The sequence below is a fragment of the Hemicordylus capensis genome, chromosome 4 (assembly GCF_027244095.1).
Source record: "Hemicordylus capensis ecotype Gifberg chromosome 4, rHemCap1.1.pri, whole genome shotgun sequence".
NCBI lineage: Eukaryota > Metazoa > Chordata > Lepidosauria > Squamata > Cordylidae > Hemicordylus > Hemicordylus capensis.
In genome coordinates this window covers 40,034,378-40,054,958 of record NC_069660.1, presented here as the reverse complement: position 1 = coordinate 40,054,958, position 20,581 = coordinate 40,034,378, and the positions used below count along the sequence as shown (strand labels likewise).

The 20,581-nt window shown below is 45.0% G+C and overlaps 1 protein-coding gene across 9 annotated transcripts in view; it reads right to left on the bottom strand.

The window, feature by feature from the left end:
* The window catches only part of ARHGAP40 (Rho GTPase activating protein 40), a 102,294-nt gene that overhangs the window by 48,012 nt on the left and 33,701 nt on the right, over nt 1-20,581 (bottom strand). The window contains exon 1 of one of the 9 annotated variants that reach the window (XM_053249521.1): nt 12,332-12,581. The exons of 5 other annotated variants lie outside the window; for them this stretch is intronic. In XM_053249521.1, the coding sequence (XP_053105496.1) occupies nt 12,332-12,441 (110 nt within the window). In that variant the 5' untranslated portion in view covers nt 12,442-12,581. Of the gene's footprint in view, nt 1-10,396; nt 10,579-11,683; nt 11,757-12,331; nt 12,582-20,581 lie in introns of those variants that run through there. 3 more of the 9 variants (XM_053249520.1, XM_053249531.1, XM_053249525.1) reach the window with 3 other exon arrangements.

The following is a 20,581-nucleotide window of genomic DNA, read 5'->3' as shown; positions in this document are numbered from 1 at the left end:
AGTTGCCCATGATAACACTTGATTTGAATGACAAGCCAACCAAGAAGCAAGGAGTTCTCAAGCCAATCGGAAGCCAGTGACAGAAAACCAGTCAGCAAGGGGGGAAAGCCCACCAGAACAGCATTTGAATCAATTCGAGCTCAAATCAGGGTAGATTCAAGCTCAAATCAGGCCCTTTATTCTAAGGATGATTCAGTTTGAGCTTGAGTCATTCAAATCACCCCAATTCGAGCTCGATATATCCCTAATATAAATATCTTAAACAAACAAATAAATGCATAAATGCATGCATGAATGAATAAATATCTGTACCATGCATTTGAAGGGCCTGTATCCAGGCTCACGTTTAAAACGGACACAGGTGCAGTTATTCACCCAAACACCTGTACAAGTGTGCAGGTATCTGAACACTCATGCTGCGTAATGTCTGAATCAGGCTCATATATTGATAACGCTGACCAGGGCAGGTTAGTCAGCCTCTCTCTCTACCCTCTGCAGACAGCTCTCAAATCAGTGCAGATGACCGGACCATCAGCGTGCCCAGGGGCATACAGACTACAAGGGCAGCCCACAGCAGTAGTGCCCAGTGCAATTCCAGTTATGCAATTCCAGCTGACAACTCTGTGGAGTTGTCTATCAACTTGTTCCAGGCAAGCCCCCCATAGGTTTGCATACTCCCTGACTGAAATTTGTGGGATGGGTGCAGCCAGGCCCCACCACCACCTGATGCTCTGCTGTCCATCATCATGCAACTTGCAAAGGCACAGGAGCCCTGCTAGTGTGCAATGGGTCTTACTCTCAGATGCTGCTCCACCTCTGAAGCTGCTCAATAAAAGCTATGTCACAGTTGCTGCCTAACTACTGACTGCCATGGTGAATAAAGACATCATTTAGGGAGATGGAGAGGGGATGATAAGGGCTGTTGGCTGGGCAGGCAACCAAGGAAACAAGCACGAGTGGTGGCGGTGGATAGATAGGATGGCTGGAACAAAAGACAAATCATGTAATATGGAAGCCAAATGATTGGCTGAGACACCGCAGTCTCTCAACAGTGCCTGTTTGTGGGGACTCCTCCCAGCCCTTTCCGGTGGGGGAGCCTATGACCATTTGTAAATCGGCAAAGGGAACTGGCTTGCAGCAGGTGATGAATGCCCCGGGATACATTTTGATTCTGTCCGTGGCGGTGTGGTTGGAGAGCAGCTCTATGGACTGGGCAGTCTGGCTTTGAGACCTGCCAGCTTCTTCTGTTTTGTTTTATCAATGATTCCAGATGCTTAGTCATGCAAAAGGTGAAGTCTTTTGCTTGACTAAGCTGGGTCTTGGTTTTACTGGTCTCCATGGCTGGGTTAAAACCTGACTTGCCTGGTTCCCATCTGATGTCTGTGTGGTGAGCTACAAGAGAAGTTCCCAACCTCTTCCTCTCTGCAAGCATTTCTTAACCTTGGGTCCCCAGTTGTTGTTGGACTACAACTCCCACCATCCCCAGCAATGGCCTTTGTGGCTGGGGATGATGGGACTTGTAGGCCAACAACATCTGAGAACCCAAGGTTAAAGAAATCCTGCTTTATGCAGACCACTGCATCATCATTGAAAACTTTTGCAGACCATCACGTAAGCAAGCCTTTTTAAACATTTTTAACATAGCTTATGGCTGACAGGAGTCAAACTTATATAGCAAGGGGTATTCAAAATGCAGTTATTTCTAATAATTTATTATGCTCACTCAAAAATCTATTGCACTCATCGCACTGCATTTAACTGCAGTAGGCCTACCAGTGTGGGAAAAGATAACACTTAAATGAGAAGACTGATGTCAATTATCTTTACAGCCTCCCCCTGCCGCCATAGACCACCTGCAGTACCTTTGTGGACCACCAGTGGTCCATGGACCACAGGTTGGGAACAACTGAGTTGCAGCAATGTCCCCCACATGGGCGTAATTGGAGATCCACATGAGGCTTGTACCTTCAAGCTCCTCCCCAGGCAAAAATATTTTTTCTGGCAGCAGGGGCGTATCTAGGGTAGGGCAGGCAGGGCACGTGCCCTGGGCGCAACTTGAAGGGGGCGCCATTTTTTAAAAATTAAAAATGGCAGCCGAGAACAAAATGGCCACCACGCATGCTCAAATGGCCTCTGTGAGGACCTAGGCCATGCCAAGCCTTGCAGAGGCCATTTGAGCATACACGGTGTCCATTTTGTTTTCAGTGGCCATTTAAAAAAAAAAAATTTAAAAAATGGCCACTGCACATGCTCAAATGGTCCCTGAGAGGCCCTAGAGGCCAATGGGGGAGGGGGAACCTTTGCATACCCCCTCCCCCACAGCCTTTAGGAAGGCCCCCAAAGGGGCTACAGGTAATTTTATATATATATATATATATATATATATATATATATATATATATATATATATATATATAAATAAAATATAAGTTCCTGTACACATATTCACTTTGGCACTATGTACAGAGAATCAGGGCTTGTGAATACTGAGCTGAAGCTTATGAGCTAGGATTGAATTCATTTGCTCTTACTTTGCTTCTTGTGATAAGTGAGTTAAATGTGATGTCTTAATAATATGGCTATTAATGGTGAGTTTGTCTTTGAATCAGTGTGAAATCCTTAGTATTAAGGGCCACTGGGAGTTTCTTGCTCTCTTTCTCTCATTTTAATTGTCTTTCTGAAATACTAGAATATATTCCAAGCAGTGACACAGTTTACTCCGCATATCCTTTAATTATTTTCGGAGTATCTGGGAAAAGTCAAATTCTCCATTTATTCTTAAAACTTATGTAATAGTGATGCTACAATGCATAGTAGAGAATTAGACAAGCACTTCTGTTTAGTTTTCCAAGTATACCTCCACATAGTCTTTGGGTATTTCATGAGTCCCAGCATACTGAAATTTGTAGTTTCCCAGCATTTTTTGGTCTGGCTATGTCCACTGCTAAATAGTTTTTGAAATATTAAAAGATTAATGAGCTTGACTTGTATTTTTCAGCTGATATTATAGTAAAGTTATCTGAAAGATGGGTGTCAGATGTTTGGACAGGGGGCGCAATTTCAGTGCTTGCCCTAGGCGCTATTTTCCCTCTGTCAGGCAGGACTGTCTTTAAAGAGCCCTGGCAGGGTGTGAAACTTAGGGCAAATCAGCCAGTGTGGGGGGCCCTTCCAGTTGGTTTTAATGGGGATTAAAAGAGTGGGGCCCAGGGCTTGCCCTGCCCTAAGAATAGCCTTTTTCTAGAGATGGGTGTTTCTCCCCCAGAGTGACCTGAACTCTTGCCCTGGGGAGGTCTGTGTGTTTGTTTCCCATCCTTTCCCCCTCTCAGTGGAACTCCCTTCCTTTATGTAACACCCTCAAAAAGTGGCTATTGTGTCTGTGTGACTGGTATAGACGAATTTAACTCACCCACCCACCCATCTAGTTCTCTGCTTCCAGCTTCCTATGGTCTGCATCACAGAAGTTCATTCAATAGAAGGCACTGGAGCATCTTGTGTGTTGAGCATCTTGCCAAGGATGCCATTGGAGCGGCTTGCAGAGTTGCACCTCTCTGAGGTCCCCCCTCCCCGCACCTCCCAAGTTATTCTTTACTCCTCCCACCCTGTTCTGAAGTGGTACAGCATTCAGACGATGTCAAGCTGACGCTGGCCTGACATAGCCAGGGTGCTGGCCCAAGGGAAGTATAGGACAGCCCAGTCCTATACTTTCGTTTGCTTCCCAGTTTTTGCCTGGAACATTTAAGTGCCAATAACGGATTGTACTAGGCAATTACTTAAACCTACGTGGAGCAGATCAACTGATACAACTTTGTGGGGCCTGAGTAAACAAAGGAGGTGGGAAGGCAGCCAGATCCAACTAGCTGAAAACTGTTCCATCATGGGGAAACAAGCTTGATCAGCAGCACAAATCATGTATCCCAAAACACACATTGCAGTCATGGAGAGCAAGTGCAGGAAAGGGAGCTTGGCCATTCCACAAAATTGCATGGCTTCCCCCTTCTAGAACTCTGGTTATCTGGCATAAGGACAACTTCCTCCAATCAGTTCCAATCCAATGATTCTCAGGAAGAGGTGAAAGCCCACTGATGTGTCAACACTTTACTGGCTCACAATCTTCCAGCACCTTTACTTAGAAATCACTCCCATTGGTTTCAAGGGAACTTGCTTTGTAAAAACATTCCAAACAAGCAGAAACTCTGGCTCTGTCACCTTTTCACACATGCATATGGCAATCTGCATTTGGGTTGCAACCTCATATTCCAATACAGCCACAGGGAATCATCAACGTTACTGCTATCATGGCCCCATCTTAAAAATCAAAAAGAGCTAACCAAATGGCTGTTTGGTATAGAAACCAAGCTCCAATGAAGTGCTGCAATTATAGCCATTAACATGATGAGCATGACCAACCATGGAAAAAGATCACAATCATCTAGCGAATCTGAGACAAGCAGCTAGGTGCTCTCTTGTCAGAACTAGCTCATGCGAAGCTGCAGGGGAGGCGAGGCAGAGGGGGAGAAAGGCAAAGGTAGACTATAATCCACAAGAGCAGGTCTTCTCATTGCTTGGACCAGGGGACTAATCTGATGCGGAACCTTTTAGAAGGGTCAGGAAATATTACTTGACCCCATGCTGATGTATTCATTTAAGGTGGCTTTTTTGGCTGGGTGCAGTTGATCTTCCTGAAATACCTTCTTTGCCCAGAGAGAGCTGGATGGTGGCACACAACTTGAAATTCTGCTGGACCTTCCTTGGTTCACCAGTTCCAAGACCTACAACAGGCTCAGGTCTTGACAGGCTGTGTAGCTTGCCAGCAACAGGAAGGATACTGACCTTTCTGCATGTTTAATACATTTTCAAACCCTTTCAAGCTTTCCCAGGAAGTGTGCCCTTGGAAATGCTCTGTCCCAGAACCAGCTAGTAGCAAGACCAATTTGCACAACTGTAGATAGGGATGTGCATGGAACCGCTTTTCCCAGTTCAGCTTGAATCTGAGATGGATTCGAGCAGCCCCAGGCGGCTCGGGATCAATCAAGCTCCCATCCAGACATCGAGCCACCTGATCCTGCTCGTGAGCTGGCTTGAGAAGTATACTTGTAAAGATAAATCCAGCAAGGTAGTAGTCTTGCATTTACCTTAACCTTGAAAAGCAAGCAAGCAGTGGGGACGGTCATGGGGGCTCCTCCAACCCCCCCTCACCCACCAGCCTCCCAAGTGACAGCTGGGGCCCGGTTCAGGCCTCTGCGCACACATGGGGGGGCCATTAGAGTGGCCTCTGCACAAATCGCATGGTGACGCAAATGGCCTCTGCACACATGCAGAGGTCACTCTAATGTCCCGTGTGTGCACAGAGGGCCAAACCGGGCCAGCTGTCACTTGGGGTAACGGCAAGGAGGTGGAAGGAGTCCCCTCAGCCACCAGCTTGCTTTTCAAGGTAAAGATGAGACGACTACCTTTTTCCTCTCCCTCCCCCCCCCCCCGCCTGCCCCACTTACTAGGAAAAGCCCTTTACTAGGAATACACCTTGAGCCGACTCACAAGTCGGGGTTTCGAGCTGGGCTTGGCTCGACTCAAACTCGGACCAGCTTCCCCCTTCATGGGGCTAGTTCGGTTCAAATCAGCTCACACACCCCTAACTGCAGAGATGTCAAAATGTTTTGTCATTTATGTGCATTACCGGGCATTAAACTTTTTAAATACATCAGAGTAAAATATCATGCCCATCCTCTAGAAACATTTACTTTAATTTTATAAGCAGCACCTGGAATGCACCACAAACACCAGGCATATAGATGCAGTTGAAGCAGGTGGGCACCTTCAGAAACCAAGCAGTATTGTTTTCTGCTTACTATAGAGATTTGTCTTCGGTGTACATTCAAGGTAGTTGAGTACAATATGTGGCTTAGAAGTGTGTCACCCCCTTCAAAAGCCCACTTTAGCAAAATCCACACTACATTCAGTTGTGATGAAGCTGCTGTAGTGTGGATAACAGAATGAAACTGAGCAAGGAGGATCAAAAGACTGGCAACCAGGGACCCACAAATTTAGGCTTAGCTCAATAGCTAGTCATTATTTGTGGTCTCTGTAGAATCCAAGGGAAAGAGTTGTGGTATTCAAGGACAAGGCAATGGAGTGGAATCAGCAATATTAATAGTTTAATGAAATAGATATTACTAGCTGAACCCGCACGGAGCATCTGTGCGGTAGTTCACTTCCTTTTTGGGTTTAGTTTGGAGAATTTGTTGAGCTGGTCCTCCCACAGCTCTCTCGCTCTCTCTCTCCCCCCCCCCGCGCCTCTCTCGCACGCCTCTCTCGCTCGCTCCCCCCTCCCCCCGGCGACTCTCTCGCTCGCTCTGTCTCCCCCCCTCCTCCGGCGCCTCTCTCGCTCGCTCTGTCTCCCCCCTCCCCACGCGCCTCTCTCACTCGCTCTGTCTCCCCCCTCCCCGCGTGCCTCTCTCGCTCGCTCTGTCTCCCCTTCCCCGCGAGCCTCTCTAGCTCGCTTGTCCCCTTAGCTAAGCAGGGTCTGCCCTGGTTGCATTTGAATGGGAGACTTGATGTGTGAGCACTGTAAGATATTCCCCTCAAGGGATGGAGCCACTCTGGGAAGAGCAGAAGGTTCCAAGTTCCCTCCCTGGCTTCTCCAAGATAGGGCTGAGAGATATTCCTGCCTGAAACATTGGAGAAGCCACTGCCAGTCTGGGCAGACAATACTGAATTAGATGGACCTATGGTCTGACTCAGTATATGGCAGCTTCCTATGTTCCTATTATGTTCCATAGACACGCGGTAAGCAAAAATACATATACACACACACACACACACACACACACACACACACCCTATCTGCAACCTACATTAGAGGGGGCCTGTACTCAGGCTTGCTTTGAAAATGAATGTGTGTACAGTCATTCACACTAGAACGCATGCATACAGACAGACACCTGCACATACATACAACATACTGTCTCAACAGGGCTACAGAGAGACTCTTATTTGCAGTCACTACCTCAGCCAGGCAACCCAACAGGTTAAAGATTTCCTCGATTCAGATCCCAAGAGATACACCCCAAATGGCTCAACTATGTTCCATTGATGCAAATTCAGTCTGCAGCTTGAGTGAAACTGTTAGAGTAATAGATACAGAACAAATTAGCGGCAGGGCGGGGGAATGAGGAGGTGGAGTAATAATGCCACCGGGCAGTTCTCAGCACTCCCAGCTGTGTTTTCCCTGTATGCATTAGGATGGCTGTTGCCTCTACAAGTTCAAAAGATTTCTCAACATGGACAGCAATCAGATCAGTCCTCTTCACTAAGTTTACCATCCTAGCCAAAAACCAGAAGGTACCAGCCCAGGATGCATTTCCAAACACCGCTAGGCTGTGTGCTTCATCAGGCTAGGCAGCCAAATCTGCTCTGCAACATGACCCTAACAGCTTTCAATATTTGGGACCGCACTCTTTGACTTGAAGCAGGCATATCTAAGGAGGCCAGTGAGTCACCGCTCCTGTCTGAGGTCACCCCGGGCCTTTTAGGTGCTTCCTTGTACAACCAAGAATTGGAAGGTGAACAAGTTGTGCCCTCCAGTTCTTGGTACACGATTTGATTTAGAATGATGGGGTAAGTGAAACCTACTTCACATATGCCTTTTACTTCCTGGACTTCCTTTGCTGTAGATCTTAAACACAAGAGGTGTTGCCATCTTTTTTTCTTAGATCAGAGTTTCACCTGCAGACCCAAGCTCTTCCTTGCTGCAGTTGCAAAGCTGGAGGAGAGCTCAACACACACTCAGTGTGCCTTCTTTATATAGGGAAGTGCACAAGAACCAAGTCTTGAGAACTTTGTTCTTAGTTGCAACACCTACTGAGCCGACGCAGCTCAAGGAGCAGGACTGCTGAAAGAGCTGGGTCTACATTGCAGCTCAGCTGCAGACTCCTTGGATGGATTAGGGTGAGCCACTGTAGCCCGAGTGGCCAAGCTGAGGCTTTCCAGCTGTTGTTGGACTACAGCTCCCATCATCCCCAGCTGGAATTTAGCTGGGGATGATGGGAGCTGTAGATCAGCTAGAGCAGGGGTTCCCAACCTGCGGCCCTCCAGATGTTGCCGAACTACAATCCCCATCATCCCCAGCTACAACTTGGCTGGGATGATGGGGGTTATAGTTCAGCAACATCTGGAGGGCCGCAGGTTGGGAATCCCTGAACTAGAGAGTCTCAGGTTGGCTCTCAATTGATACTGACAGCTGTAAAACAGCAATGCTACCATCCCCACACCTGCTAAACAGCAGCAGCAACAAAATAGGCACATCCAAAAAGGTCTCATTTTGACAACTTGGGCATGCCATTTCAGCACACCTGGCAGCCCAGGCCTGCAGGATGCTTTAACCTGTGCTGGCCAGCTGATGTGGAATCAATACAGATAATGCAACTTCTTTTCCTGCCCTTCCCAGGAGGCTTTACAGACAGAGCTGTTACCCCGTATCTCCTCCGGAAGAGAGTGTGTGCGTTCACACACCAGCCGGACTTAGCCCGAAGTCCATTCGAGACCCTTGGAAGCACTCCACCACCACCCCATTGGCTAGTAGGAAAACACAGAGGCATGCGATGTGAACCTCCACCAAAAAAACCAACAACCCCGAGAGCAGAGGGGAGGGGCTGCTTCCCTCAATGCCACGAGTGTAATTTGAAGTGGCTTCGCTCAACATTTACCCCGCAGCATGAAGCCATGTGTGAATAACTCCCAGGTAAATGTGTGAGTGGGCTACTGTGTGGAAAGGAGGAGTGCCTTTTCTCTGAGAGACCGAGTTCACAACGGACTGCTATATACAGAGGCAAACCTAGAGCAAAAGAAGCCAGAATATGGAATGCTTTGAAATGAAACCTTCATTGTTCTCCCTCAACTAAAAAAACAAAACAAAACCCACCAACTCTCAGGAATGTCTTTCTATGGGGTGCCTGCCTTAACTTCCCCACAATATCACAGTTTTGAAACAAGAAAATCAATGTTCCTATGATGTTGGGGGTAGCATATACTGTGAAACCCCTAGTTGTTTGTTGGGGAATGGCCGTAGCTCAGTGGAAGAGCACCTGCTCTTACATGCAGAAGGTCCCAGGTTCGATTCCTGACATCGCCTGATAGAGATGAAATGCCCTTCTAAAACCCTGGAGAGCCACTGCCAGTCAGTGTAGATCAGGGTTTCTTAACCTTGGGCCCCCAGATGTTCTTAGACCACAACTCCCATCATCCCCAGACATGGCCTTTGTGGCTCAGGATGATGGGAGTTGTAGCCCAGCAACATCTGGGGGCTCAAGGTTAAGAAACCCTGGTATAGATGATACTAGGTTAGATAGACCAAAGGTCTGACTTGGTATCAAGCAGGCCTTGAGGGTTTTTGTTTGGATCTAGGAGCCAGCCCAAAAATGTAGAACCCAGACAATTGGACCCTTAACAAAATTGCTGGATTTAGTGAGCAACGTTGCAGAGGGGGAGGGCAAATGGGCCTCTCTTTATCCCCTTTACATGTAAGATACTTAGAAAAGAAACATGACTGCCTGGGACAAATAAGAATTGTATTAAATGACTCTGCCTCTGAATATCCTTGTCTAGATACCACCATTACATTTCTAGGCAGCATAGCTCCTGTTACCTGGGATTGGCCAAGCTCTGTTCTAGACCATCAATACTTTGGCAAGGGTATAACCAAAAACAGTTAAGAATAGAATTACAGAGAATCTAGTTAAGAGGCAACTGATTTTCAGTCAAAAGAATGAGCATTCTCCGTTTAAAAAAAAGAATAGTTTATTATTATTATAACATTTATATCCCGCTCTTCCTCCAAGGAGCCCAGAGCGGTGTACTGCATACTTAGGTTTCTCCTCACAACAACCCTGAGAAGTAGGTCAGGCTGAGGGAGAGAAGTGACTGGCCCAGAGTCACCCAGCAAGTCTCATGGCTGGATGGGGATTTGAACTCGGGTCTCCCCGGTCCTAGTCCAGCACTCTAACCACTACACCATGCTGGCTCTTTATTTTACTGCCTAAGGCCCTGGGAAAGCACTCTAAATGAGTAATTAGCAAGGAGTGAAACACAGGAATAAACTAATTGCCAACCCCACTCAAGGATCAACTTAAGCTGCATGCTTAAGAGATTTAGGGGCAATGGAAATTAAGAGCACAGATTGATACATAAGCTTCTTGCAGTCTCCCTTCCCCCAGCCTCCAGATACAGAAGGTTCATTTTGTACACACACACACACACACACACACACACACACACACACACTCCACATTTCAGTGTGTTACACCCATCATTAAGAGTCTTCCTTCAAACTAGACAGACAAATGGAATTAAATTCAGGGTCACAGGCAAGAGAGGCAGGATAGAACACACACCAAAGTTTTACCTTGAAGCAAGAACTGTGAAGGACAGGTTAACCTCCGCAATTGTTCAAAATACATGAATAGTCTCTGCATGCAATTTGGTCATCATATGGAATGTCACTAAGTCAGTTTTTGAGCTCAGAGAAAATGCAGAACAGTTGGCATCCAGCCTGCAGATTAGGGAACTCACAGACACTAGAAATACAGGCTCCCTTTACCAGGCCTTGGAAAGATAAAGGCAAGCGAGATGGTCAAGAGAATCTGGATCAATAAGCACCACCTGTTAACTCTTTTCAGAAAGACGGGTAACAAAATTACCAAGCTGAAAAGGGTCAGGCATTAATGGCAATCTAATACTCATTATGGTTGCCATGGCACTAATTGAACAAGCGGTCATTAAAAAGTTAATTAAAAAACGACTCGGATTTTTTGCATATCATGTTGCAAACATCACACAGTCACAGGCTCAGTCAGTCATGCCTTCAAATATGGAACAGAGGATTTATTATGCAAGCACTAAGTGTCTTACTTACGTACTGGTTAAAACTGGATGCATGTTTTAATTTAAGCAGTATATCTGATTGTAAGTTACCAGGCCTTTGCTTAGCTCTCCAAACCCAAGCTCATACAGTTATATAATTCAGTAAGGGTAAGAGGCAAATCACAAATACAGTGAAGTCCAAATGAACAGACATATGCGGATTTAAAATGATATGCTCTGACCATTTCAAAATGGGGCAGATTATTGCAATCTTTGCAATGTTCATTTTGAAAAACACCGGTTCAAATAGAGCGTCTACTCTTGGCTTGCAGAATAAGATGCTGGCTCTCTTTTAAAGTCATTTTCTTTGCCACCGCTTTGTGAAAACTTGGTAAAACTAGTCATTTGGAATTAATGGTCATCTTTCTAAAGCAAAAACTAGAAGTGGAAGTTTTAGTCAATTGGTCTTCCTAGCAATCAGAAAAGGCGGGGGTGGGTGGGAGGAAAGATTGTGCTGTCGAGTCAGTGTCAACTCCTGGCAACCACAGAGCCATGTGGTTTTCTTGGTAGACTACAGGAGGGGTTTACCATTGCCTTCCACCCACACAGTATGAAATTATGCCTTTGCCATTGTCACTGAAGAGAGCATCCACGTCCAGTACCTTCCTATATCACTGCTGCCCGATATAGGTGACTACAAATATATATTTACAGTCTGGGAAGCACACTGGTGGGGATTCAAACTAACAGCCTCTTACTCCCTAGGCAAGCTGCTTCAGTTAGGCTGAAAAAGAAAAATCCACCAGCCTTATAAACAAAAAATACTTACCAAGTAGTTCACCAAACATTGATAATCATGCAAGAAAGAAATGCACCAGTGCTGTGATTCCAGACACATATTTGGAAGCTGCCCAACTAATTTCATTGGAACTTATGTTCAAATAAGTACGCTTAGAACTGCAACCTACGCATTATTTAAACTACCTGCAGGTGTAATCTCATGCTTTTCTATAGAAGCACATTTGGTTTTAGTTAGCGTTTGCAATCATCCTTTTTAAATTTTTGAACAAAAAAACTTTTTAGCCCATTGGAAGCTACTTTCTCCCCTCTTTTACTTGCCCATGTCTAGAAACAGTTTGTTAGAGAAGTTGTAATTTAATTATTGATTCTGAAGCTACTTCTAGCACTGAAACACTTTTACACTTCCCAACACAGCCCTATAGTCTCCAAATAACCAAACGATCCTGATGTAGATCGACACTCTGGCAAGCAACGTATAAGTAACCAAGTTGGTAGAAACCATTCTTAATTACATTTACCCATTTTATTCCAGCAATCCTTTAGTTTGGGGGTGGGAAATCCCGCTTGAATTCACTCACTGCATTTTGCAGAGGACAATAGTCCTACCAGCCTGCGCTGCCTTCTACGCTAGGGTCACCACCCGAAAAAAGGGCATCCCAAAGCCATGAAACAGTACCTGCAAAAACCTGAGTGACCTGAAGACTGGATTGGCTGTAATACGATCTGGGGTCTAGGAATCCGAGTCCTAACAAACGCAGTACGGCCATGCTTTCCAAGTTTATCCATTTTCTCTACCAGGTGGACAAGTGGTTTCTCTCTGCCAGGACACGCAGCAACCAGTCCATCCGTGTCCCCTTTCAAAGAGTCCCAGGACAGGGGACGTTACTGGAACACCTTCGGATTTTTCTGCTATGCTGCTGACTGCACTAAACACTGCAGCACCACCCACTCATGCCACAGGAATGCTGCTAATTGGACAGCAGATCCTCCTCCTTTTTTTTCTCATACACCCGGTGAGAATGGAGAGATAAAATCTAGTCAACATACTCATGACTTCAAATACGCAGCCAGGCACTCATTCCAAGAATTGCAATCAAGCGCCTCGTGCTCAGAATGAAGAAGATACCTGGCTCGTATCACTGGAGGCTTGGAGCAGAAGGATAATTCAGAGTGCTGGCAGCCTGGTGCTGGCCATTTCAAGTCTTATAAGGCTTGGGACCCGAGTAACTGAAGGAGCACTTGCTCACTTATCAGCCTACCTGTGTGCTAAGATGTCTCCAAAATGTCCTCCTATGGTTGCCCCCACCACCACCACCATCTGAGGTGTGCAGACTGGGGAGAGAGCCTTTTCAATTTACCTTCTCAAGTTGTGTGTGTGTGTGTGTGTTTTTTTTTTTAAGGCAAAACACCAATATCTTCAAAGCCCTCTCTTCCAAAAACAAAAACAAGAACCACTATCAACCAAACAAGCATAAACAAAAGCAAAGGAAACTGCAAAGGCAACCCTGAAGGTCCTAGCATATGGACCTGGAAAAAGAAAAAATGCCACTTAAAGTGCTGATGTGGACTAACTGTACATACAGCCTCTTAGCACAACCCCAAGATGACAATTATGGGAGGCATCACACAATCTAACACAAGTCTGGTTCCCAGGGAGCACACATTCCCAGAGAATATCTCGTTCAAACCTGCCAATGTCCAGTTCCCAAGCCCAACTGCCAACATTTGTAACCTACATTACGAGTTGGGCAGAGAACGAGTCCCGGGGCGAGTTCTCTTTTCATTGTGAAGGGAGTGGTGCCCTGGAATGGGTTCGCCCTGAGAGAGGGGCCCGAGCCTTGGAAAGCGTCACGGTTCCAGTGGCATCTGGTGAGCTCTCACTGGCCCCTGAAAATCTGGGGGAGAGGGGATTGGCAGAGACGGGCACTGCGAGGCATCCAGTGTGGTCACACAAATAATCCCAGAGAAGCCGAAGGGAGCCCCAGCCAGAGTTCTCTTTTCTTTGGGCAGAGAACACCAGGCAAATGTTGGCAATCCAACTTGGGAACCTGACTTTGATGGGTTCTGATGACATGCTTGCCAGGAGCATGCACACCCCAGGAATCGGACTCATGGTGGATCATGTGAAACTGCCCTCTTACTATCCCCAATGTACACCTCATTATTTTTTTAACAGAGTTATCCCAGCCAACTTCCAATGAGAAGATGCATCCTTACACAAAATGAATAAAAGGCGGTATAGAAATCGAATAAATAAATAAATAAATGGAATGGAATGGAATGGAATGAGCACACTTTTAAAAATCAGCACTAAAACAGCAGCCTGAATGTGGGTTTTGTTCAATAAAAAGCAGCAACAAATATCAGACAGGAATAGTTGCATACCATGCAGCAAAATCCCACGCATATTTACTCTGAAGCAAAACTCATTGAGGTTGTTCTCAAGACCGGGCGGAAGGCTGCTTGTACTCACCTTCACCCCCAAGACAACTGCTACTTGTTACTGGGAGCGCAGACCATGCTCCCAGACGATCTGTGCTGCATGCCGGGACACAGAGTAGTTCGAGACGATGCATCCCAACCTCTGGAGATCCTACAATGCACTGTGAGACATGCACGATGCATTGGGGGACTCCCCCCACGAGACAGACGCCGTCTCTGTGTCTGCTGGAGCTAAACATAGCCCCAGCAAACACACAAGCAGCAAGCTCAGGTTAAGGGAGTGCTCACTCCCTTAATATATTCACTTAGCTTCAAAAAGTTGGCTGTATCACATGTCCTTAGTTGAGGCAGCCCAATCCAAAATTTCTTAGGGCAATTTTTCAAGTCGCAAGATGTGTCCCCAGTGTGGTACTAAGACTTGATGCTGGCCTTCTGAAAGTGAAGGCCAAAATATGGTATGCGGCTTTTACTTTTTGGCTGAAACTAAAATTACAGCCATCTGGCATAGCCCCATTGATGTTGCTTAATACCTTTCAAGAAACTTGGTAATTTCAGCTGGAAGCAAAGCCATTACGATATGAGAGGGCCAAGGTGACTATAAAGCAAGGAATACAATGAACCCAATAAAGCAATGATACTGAACATCAAAACAATATGAATATAGCATATAACTATTTGAATCTGCAAATAATAAATTGTAACTTTGAACCAGCAAACTCTCTTGCTAGTCTAACAGCCCCTAGTTATAGAAGAGCTTCTACCTTGGCAAGATGCAATGTCTTACCTTCGGCTGTTTTGTCTGGAAAGTACCGGAACATCTCGTATAACGAAAGAGTATCCCCATGTGATTTAAGCTCAGTGGAGTCAATTGAACACATATTTTTTTCACTGTAAGTTTTATCAGGAAATGCAGAATTTTCTTATTACTCCTCTTTTATTGTCTCTCACCAGCCATACTGAAGCACTTTATCTTACTTATTTACTTTCGGACCATAATACAGCATTAGTTTCAAGGTGTCCAAGTTCTGTGCAGCTAGCTGTTTGTAAGATTCTTTTTGGCTCAGGCCTTTAAACTGGTATTTAATTTAAGTTATGATTAACCATTAGCCTGGCATAGCCCATCATGTACCACTACTTGGAATAGATAGTGGGAAAGAAAGATATCATTTATGGAGCAATGTATTATTATGTAGAGTGTGTAAACCTTGTTATTGTATCTGGTCTCTGACCAAAATAAAGACTACTACTGTGTCCTTAGACCATGCTCTGGGCCCCACTACCAGATGTTTGCTTGATGAGGGTCACCATAGAGGGCCTTTTCAGATCAAAAAGCAATGTGTTTGATACAATATGCAAGTTCTGTTGACAGCGCTACATCTGCAATGGCCCATTCAAGCATGCAAGTCTTCATGACGTTGCAGACATCAACAGATGAACATGTATGTCAACCAGTCCATTGTTCTGCTATTACAGGTCGAGTATCCCTTAGCCGGTCTGCTTGGGACCAGCAGTGTTCCAAATTTTGGACTTTTCCAGATTTGGTAATCTTCTATATATAGCTATGTAATTCTGGTAGATGAGGGTCTGGAATTGGAGGCGGAACACTCAGGAGAGCGTGCGAGAGTTCCAGCAGTGAGAAACAATGGTGGTGGCGAGGTGGTGGACGGCTGAAGAGGCGAGCAGAGGAGGTGGGAGGCGCCGGCAGTGGTGCCGGTGGGGGTGGGCTGCAGCAGAACGGCCTGCAACCCCGCATGCCATAACAATGTTGGCTGATACCCTTCCCTTGCATATACCAAGTTTCGTATCTCAGAAAAAGTTTGCGTATCTCTCTCTGTTGAGAGAAGTTTCCCCACTGACTCAATCAGTAGGTGGCTCCCAGGGCCAGTTTCCTATGTTCAAAGTGAACTTGAGGCATGGCAGAGAAGGACTCAGCGGAGGTGGGACGGCCCTGGCCCTGAGGAAGGCGACTTGATTGCATTTTTAAAATGAGCTGAGGCATTTGGGGTGGGGGGTTACAGCGTAGTGTCCGGATTTTGGAGCCTTCCGGATTTTGGATGTCCGGATAAGGGATACTCGACCTGTATGTGATGAAAGTGTTTAAACTGTTTTCAATGTCTTTGTCTTGCCAGAAGGCCTTTGTAAAGTTTTGATATTTTGAATGCCTAAACATCATTATTATTAGGCCCTGCTTGCAGGGGCGGGGGGGGGGGGGGGCGTAGTCCAAACAAAAACAAAAAACAAAAAAACCCAATCCCCTGAGGCTGTCTGGAATTTTCACCAAGAAATTTTGACCACTTTGTTTTGGCACAACTGTGATCATAACTTAGTATCAGTGTTCCCTCTAAGGCGTGCGCATGTGAGTGCACTCACACATTTTTTGATATCTGCTCAGTTAATTTTAGATGCTGCTCAGGTTGAATCAGGAAGGCCACATTCTGAATACATGTGTGCACACACTGTCTGGATACTGCTGCCCAGAACAAAATTCATTCCACACACAGATGAAAAAATATTAGAGAGAACACTGCTTAGTATCCAACCATCCAAATATTTCTGGAGGGAGCGTAGGATAAATAAAAATGTGGTGGTGGTGGTGGTGGTGGTGAAGGAACCCAGCAAGGTTCATTTATTTCTCTTTCAGTACAGAAGAATACATTGATTCCATTCACCTGTTCTTAAAAACTAACAAAAAAAAAAAAAACCACACCTAACAAGCCCACAATAAAAAATGTTAACCTTGAAACATGCAAGAACAAGAGTCAGGACAGCCTAGATGTTATCCTCACTGCAATTTTCGCAATAGTGAGAACTGTGGAGGCCCACACGCGAGTGGGAAAAGAAATTGCAACAGGCAATTAAACAGCGTGAGAGAACTTCTCACAATGCTCTTGGAGATTCTTGGCTCAGCTGAAGCTTAAATTCAAATGCTGTAAAACAGAAAATAGTGTACAGAAAAGAACATAGCATGTGTGTTCCAGAAGGGCAGGCAGCATCTCCTCTTTCGGTCTTTGCAAAACAGGTTCTAAATATTTCAAGTTAATTGTGGAATACCTAATAATAGTGGAAACTATGTTAAAAATCCAACATTTTCATAAAATGCAGTTAATTGGGTAGGTTCGATAAAGAGAAGCATAAATCCATAAATTATCTGAAACAGGAACCAGTTTGAGTTTGATTGCTCAACAATTAATTACAGTAGAACAAGTTAGTAGAACCTGTACAAGCATTGCAAAATTGTTTGGTGTTTTTTTAAAAAAATTGCACGTATCTACCTGTCCGTCACTCTTATTCCTTACTCTCCAATATTGCATCAGGTTGGTATATACCAGTTATTGATTTCGAGATTCAAAAGAACACTTCCCGGAAGGGCAATTTAAAAAACCATTTAACAACAAAAGTAAATACCCAGTGCAAAGTTATACATTCCTTTCTGAATGCATGATAAGATTACTATTTAGTCTAGATCACTATGATTCTCAAAGGAGCACCCTGACCTAACTAATGGTTCCAGAAGTTAGCAGCTAATCAAAACAGGTTTACAGCCTGGACCTAGCCACTGTGATAATGCAAAGCTTTGGTTGTGCTACAGAAACACCACTGTCTACTCTGCTCCCACCTGTATATCAAAATCCTTGCAATCCCTCTTATACCAACTTGGTTTTTTTCAACAGCATCACTCACTGATCTTCTCCACCTCCTTGTCCCCCAAAAGTATACAGTGCAATGCAACCATATCTCCCCCCCCCCCACATAGCACAAAAAGTTAAAAAAAAAAAAAAAACCATAAACGGGAGAAAGATTTGGGAGAGTCCATTTTCCAGGAAGAATAGTCTTGGCTATGGAAGAGTGTGTCAAAGTATTTGGATAATGTTACCCTTAGAGAGAGTTTCTTGAAGCAACAGTACCATTGGTACGGATGTGAACAAAATGGCATTTGCATTCCTTTCCAAGCTCAGAACAGAACACAAATGCCCAGATCATTCTGTTGGAATAACTGGTCGAGCCGGTTATTCCGATAGAACAACCCCCTTCCAAGTCAGAACGTTCTGAGTGCGGTCTCTTCTGGCCTCTGCACACGCATGGCAGTCATTTGAATGGTTTTTTCCTTTGGTTGTTCTAAAGGAACAATCCAGGCGTTTGAGTTCCATTCTGAGTGGTATGGAAATGGCTGCCATGCATGCTCAGAGGCCAGAAGAGCATTGTTTTGAAGTCCAAAATGGCACTCAGAACATTTCAAGTGTTCCAATGAGGTCATTCTGTTCCGAGCTTGGAACACGCAAAACAACCCGGTTCACAGTTGGAACATTCCAACCGCAAACTGTTCTACACATCCCTAGCTGCTACTTAACCCCTGTGTGACTGTCATATATTTATAAGTCTGGTAAAGACAGTTGTTGGAGATGTCAAAGCCCTAAAACTGGCATCTACCATTTGTTTTGGATTTGTCCTTTAATTACACAGTTCTGGTTAATCATTCTGAATATTATAAAGGAGTTAACAGGATACATATGATCCAAAAATAGTCCTTTTTGGTTATGTCAAAGGGGTAGTTTTAGAGGACGCTTTAGAACTGGGTTTTTGTTGTTGCTACCAGCTGCACGACTCTTTTTGGAAATGTTCATATCCACCTTCTTTAACAGATTGGTATAAACATATTTGGGACATTGCATTACTTTGAAAATTAACTTATTTTAGAAGATCAGAAATGAATGTAAAAGCAAATAAATTTGTACCACAATAGATTCTGTTTACTTTTTGCAACTCAAAATTTAATGATGTATTCCCTTACTCTTTTGTTTTCTTTGTTATAATTGTATTTTTGTATTAAGATATTTTTCATTTTTAAAAAATAAATCCTTGAGCATGCCACTCACAACATAGGAGGGCTGTTTTCACAACCCTAAAGAGGATCAGAGGAGTGCCCAGTCAGAGTAGGAGAGCCATCCGTGCTCCTGAGCAGCATTCACGTGTCTGCAAAGATTACAACAGGACAACATGAAACCACGCAGTGGCATTAAAATGGGGAGGGGAAACTGACAAACTTAGGGAGGAACACACACACCACCACACAAGAAAATATTCCTATTCATATGGCATTTTTTACATGGTGCTTCGCAATGAATCGTTTATGTTTCACTTCCACTCATAGCTAATTAGGATAATTTGTAAGAAGGGCTCTCCAAATTCATTTTTATAATCAGACCAAGGAGTGGGATACATTCATTTACAGCCAATCACTTAAGAACCCGTGCAAACAACCATGATTGAGATGTGTTGCTTAAAGGAGACTTCCCCTTACCAGGATTCAGATTATACTAGCTGGGCTGGGCGCAGAGTATCTGCGCCTCCGGCCGGCCCACCCACCTGCCACCAACTTCTTCCTCCACCAGCCTGCACACCACCTTTTTCTTGTGTTCTCCCCACCACCACCTGCCACTTTCTGGCTGGCCGGGCACCAGTTCTTCCCCCCCCCCCCCCCGCTTTCTGGCAAGCAGACTTCTTCTCCTCCACCCCTCTCGTTTCTGGCCAGCTGGCCCACCTGCCGCTTTCTGGCCGGCTGGGCACCCGCTTCTTCTCCTGCACTCCCACCCCACTTGCTGGCTGGAGGACCGTTTTCTTCTCCCTCCCCCAATAAATAAAATGGCTCCCTGTCCCCATTTTAAAAGGGCTCACAATCAAAAATATACACGTAAGGTAGACACCAGCAACAGCCACGGGAGAGATGCTGTGCTGGGGTTTGATAGAGCCGGTTGCTCTCCCCCTGCTCAAAAAAGAAAATCATCACTTTTAAAAGGTGCCTCTAGTAGAAAGGAGTGAGGAAGGATCCCCTCCTGCCAACTTCCCCACTTCAAAAATGTCTGTGAAAACCAGCTCTTAAGTTATCCACTCACTGTGGGTAAATCAACCTCTCTTTCTCTCTCTCAAACTGAATCTGCTAACCATCCTAACCAGTCACAGATGGGTCGAGTAAAATAAAGTGATGCACCAGGAAGCATCATTAACACATCTGTCTCCACTTGATTATGGTGTGAATATAGCAGAGTGTTTAATCAATACTGCCACAGAGTTTATTCAAATGCCTTAAAATGCCATCAGCACCTTAGAGCTGCAAGCAACGTACCTTTCATCAGATGGGTGCAGCAGTAGCCTTGTTTCCAATGATCATCACAACACACATAGCAAAGAAGTGCTCAAAGCCCAGCACAGTCATCTGGGGTTTTTGTTCCCTCAATCCAATTGATAAAGAGGTTTGGCTCTGCTGAGTGCATAAAGCCTAATCAGATCACACAGTCAGAGGGCATCATTGGCCTCCATTTGGAGACTCATAAGCTGCTTTAAAAACACCAAATTGTTATGTGACAAACAGAGGATTAGGCCTTCAGGTGGAGAATAAGCACATCGCTCTTTAGAAGCAAAGTATCTGTATTTATATTATAAGCAAGTTACCAGCAGATGGAGATAAAGGGTGAAGAAGGGAAGGCCA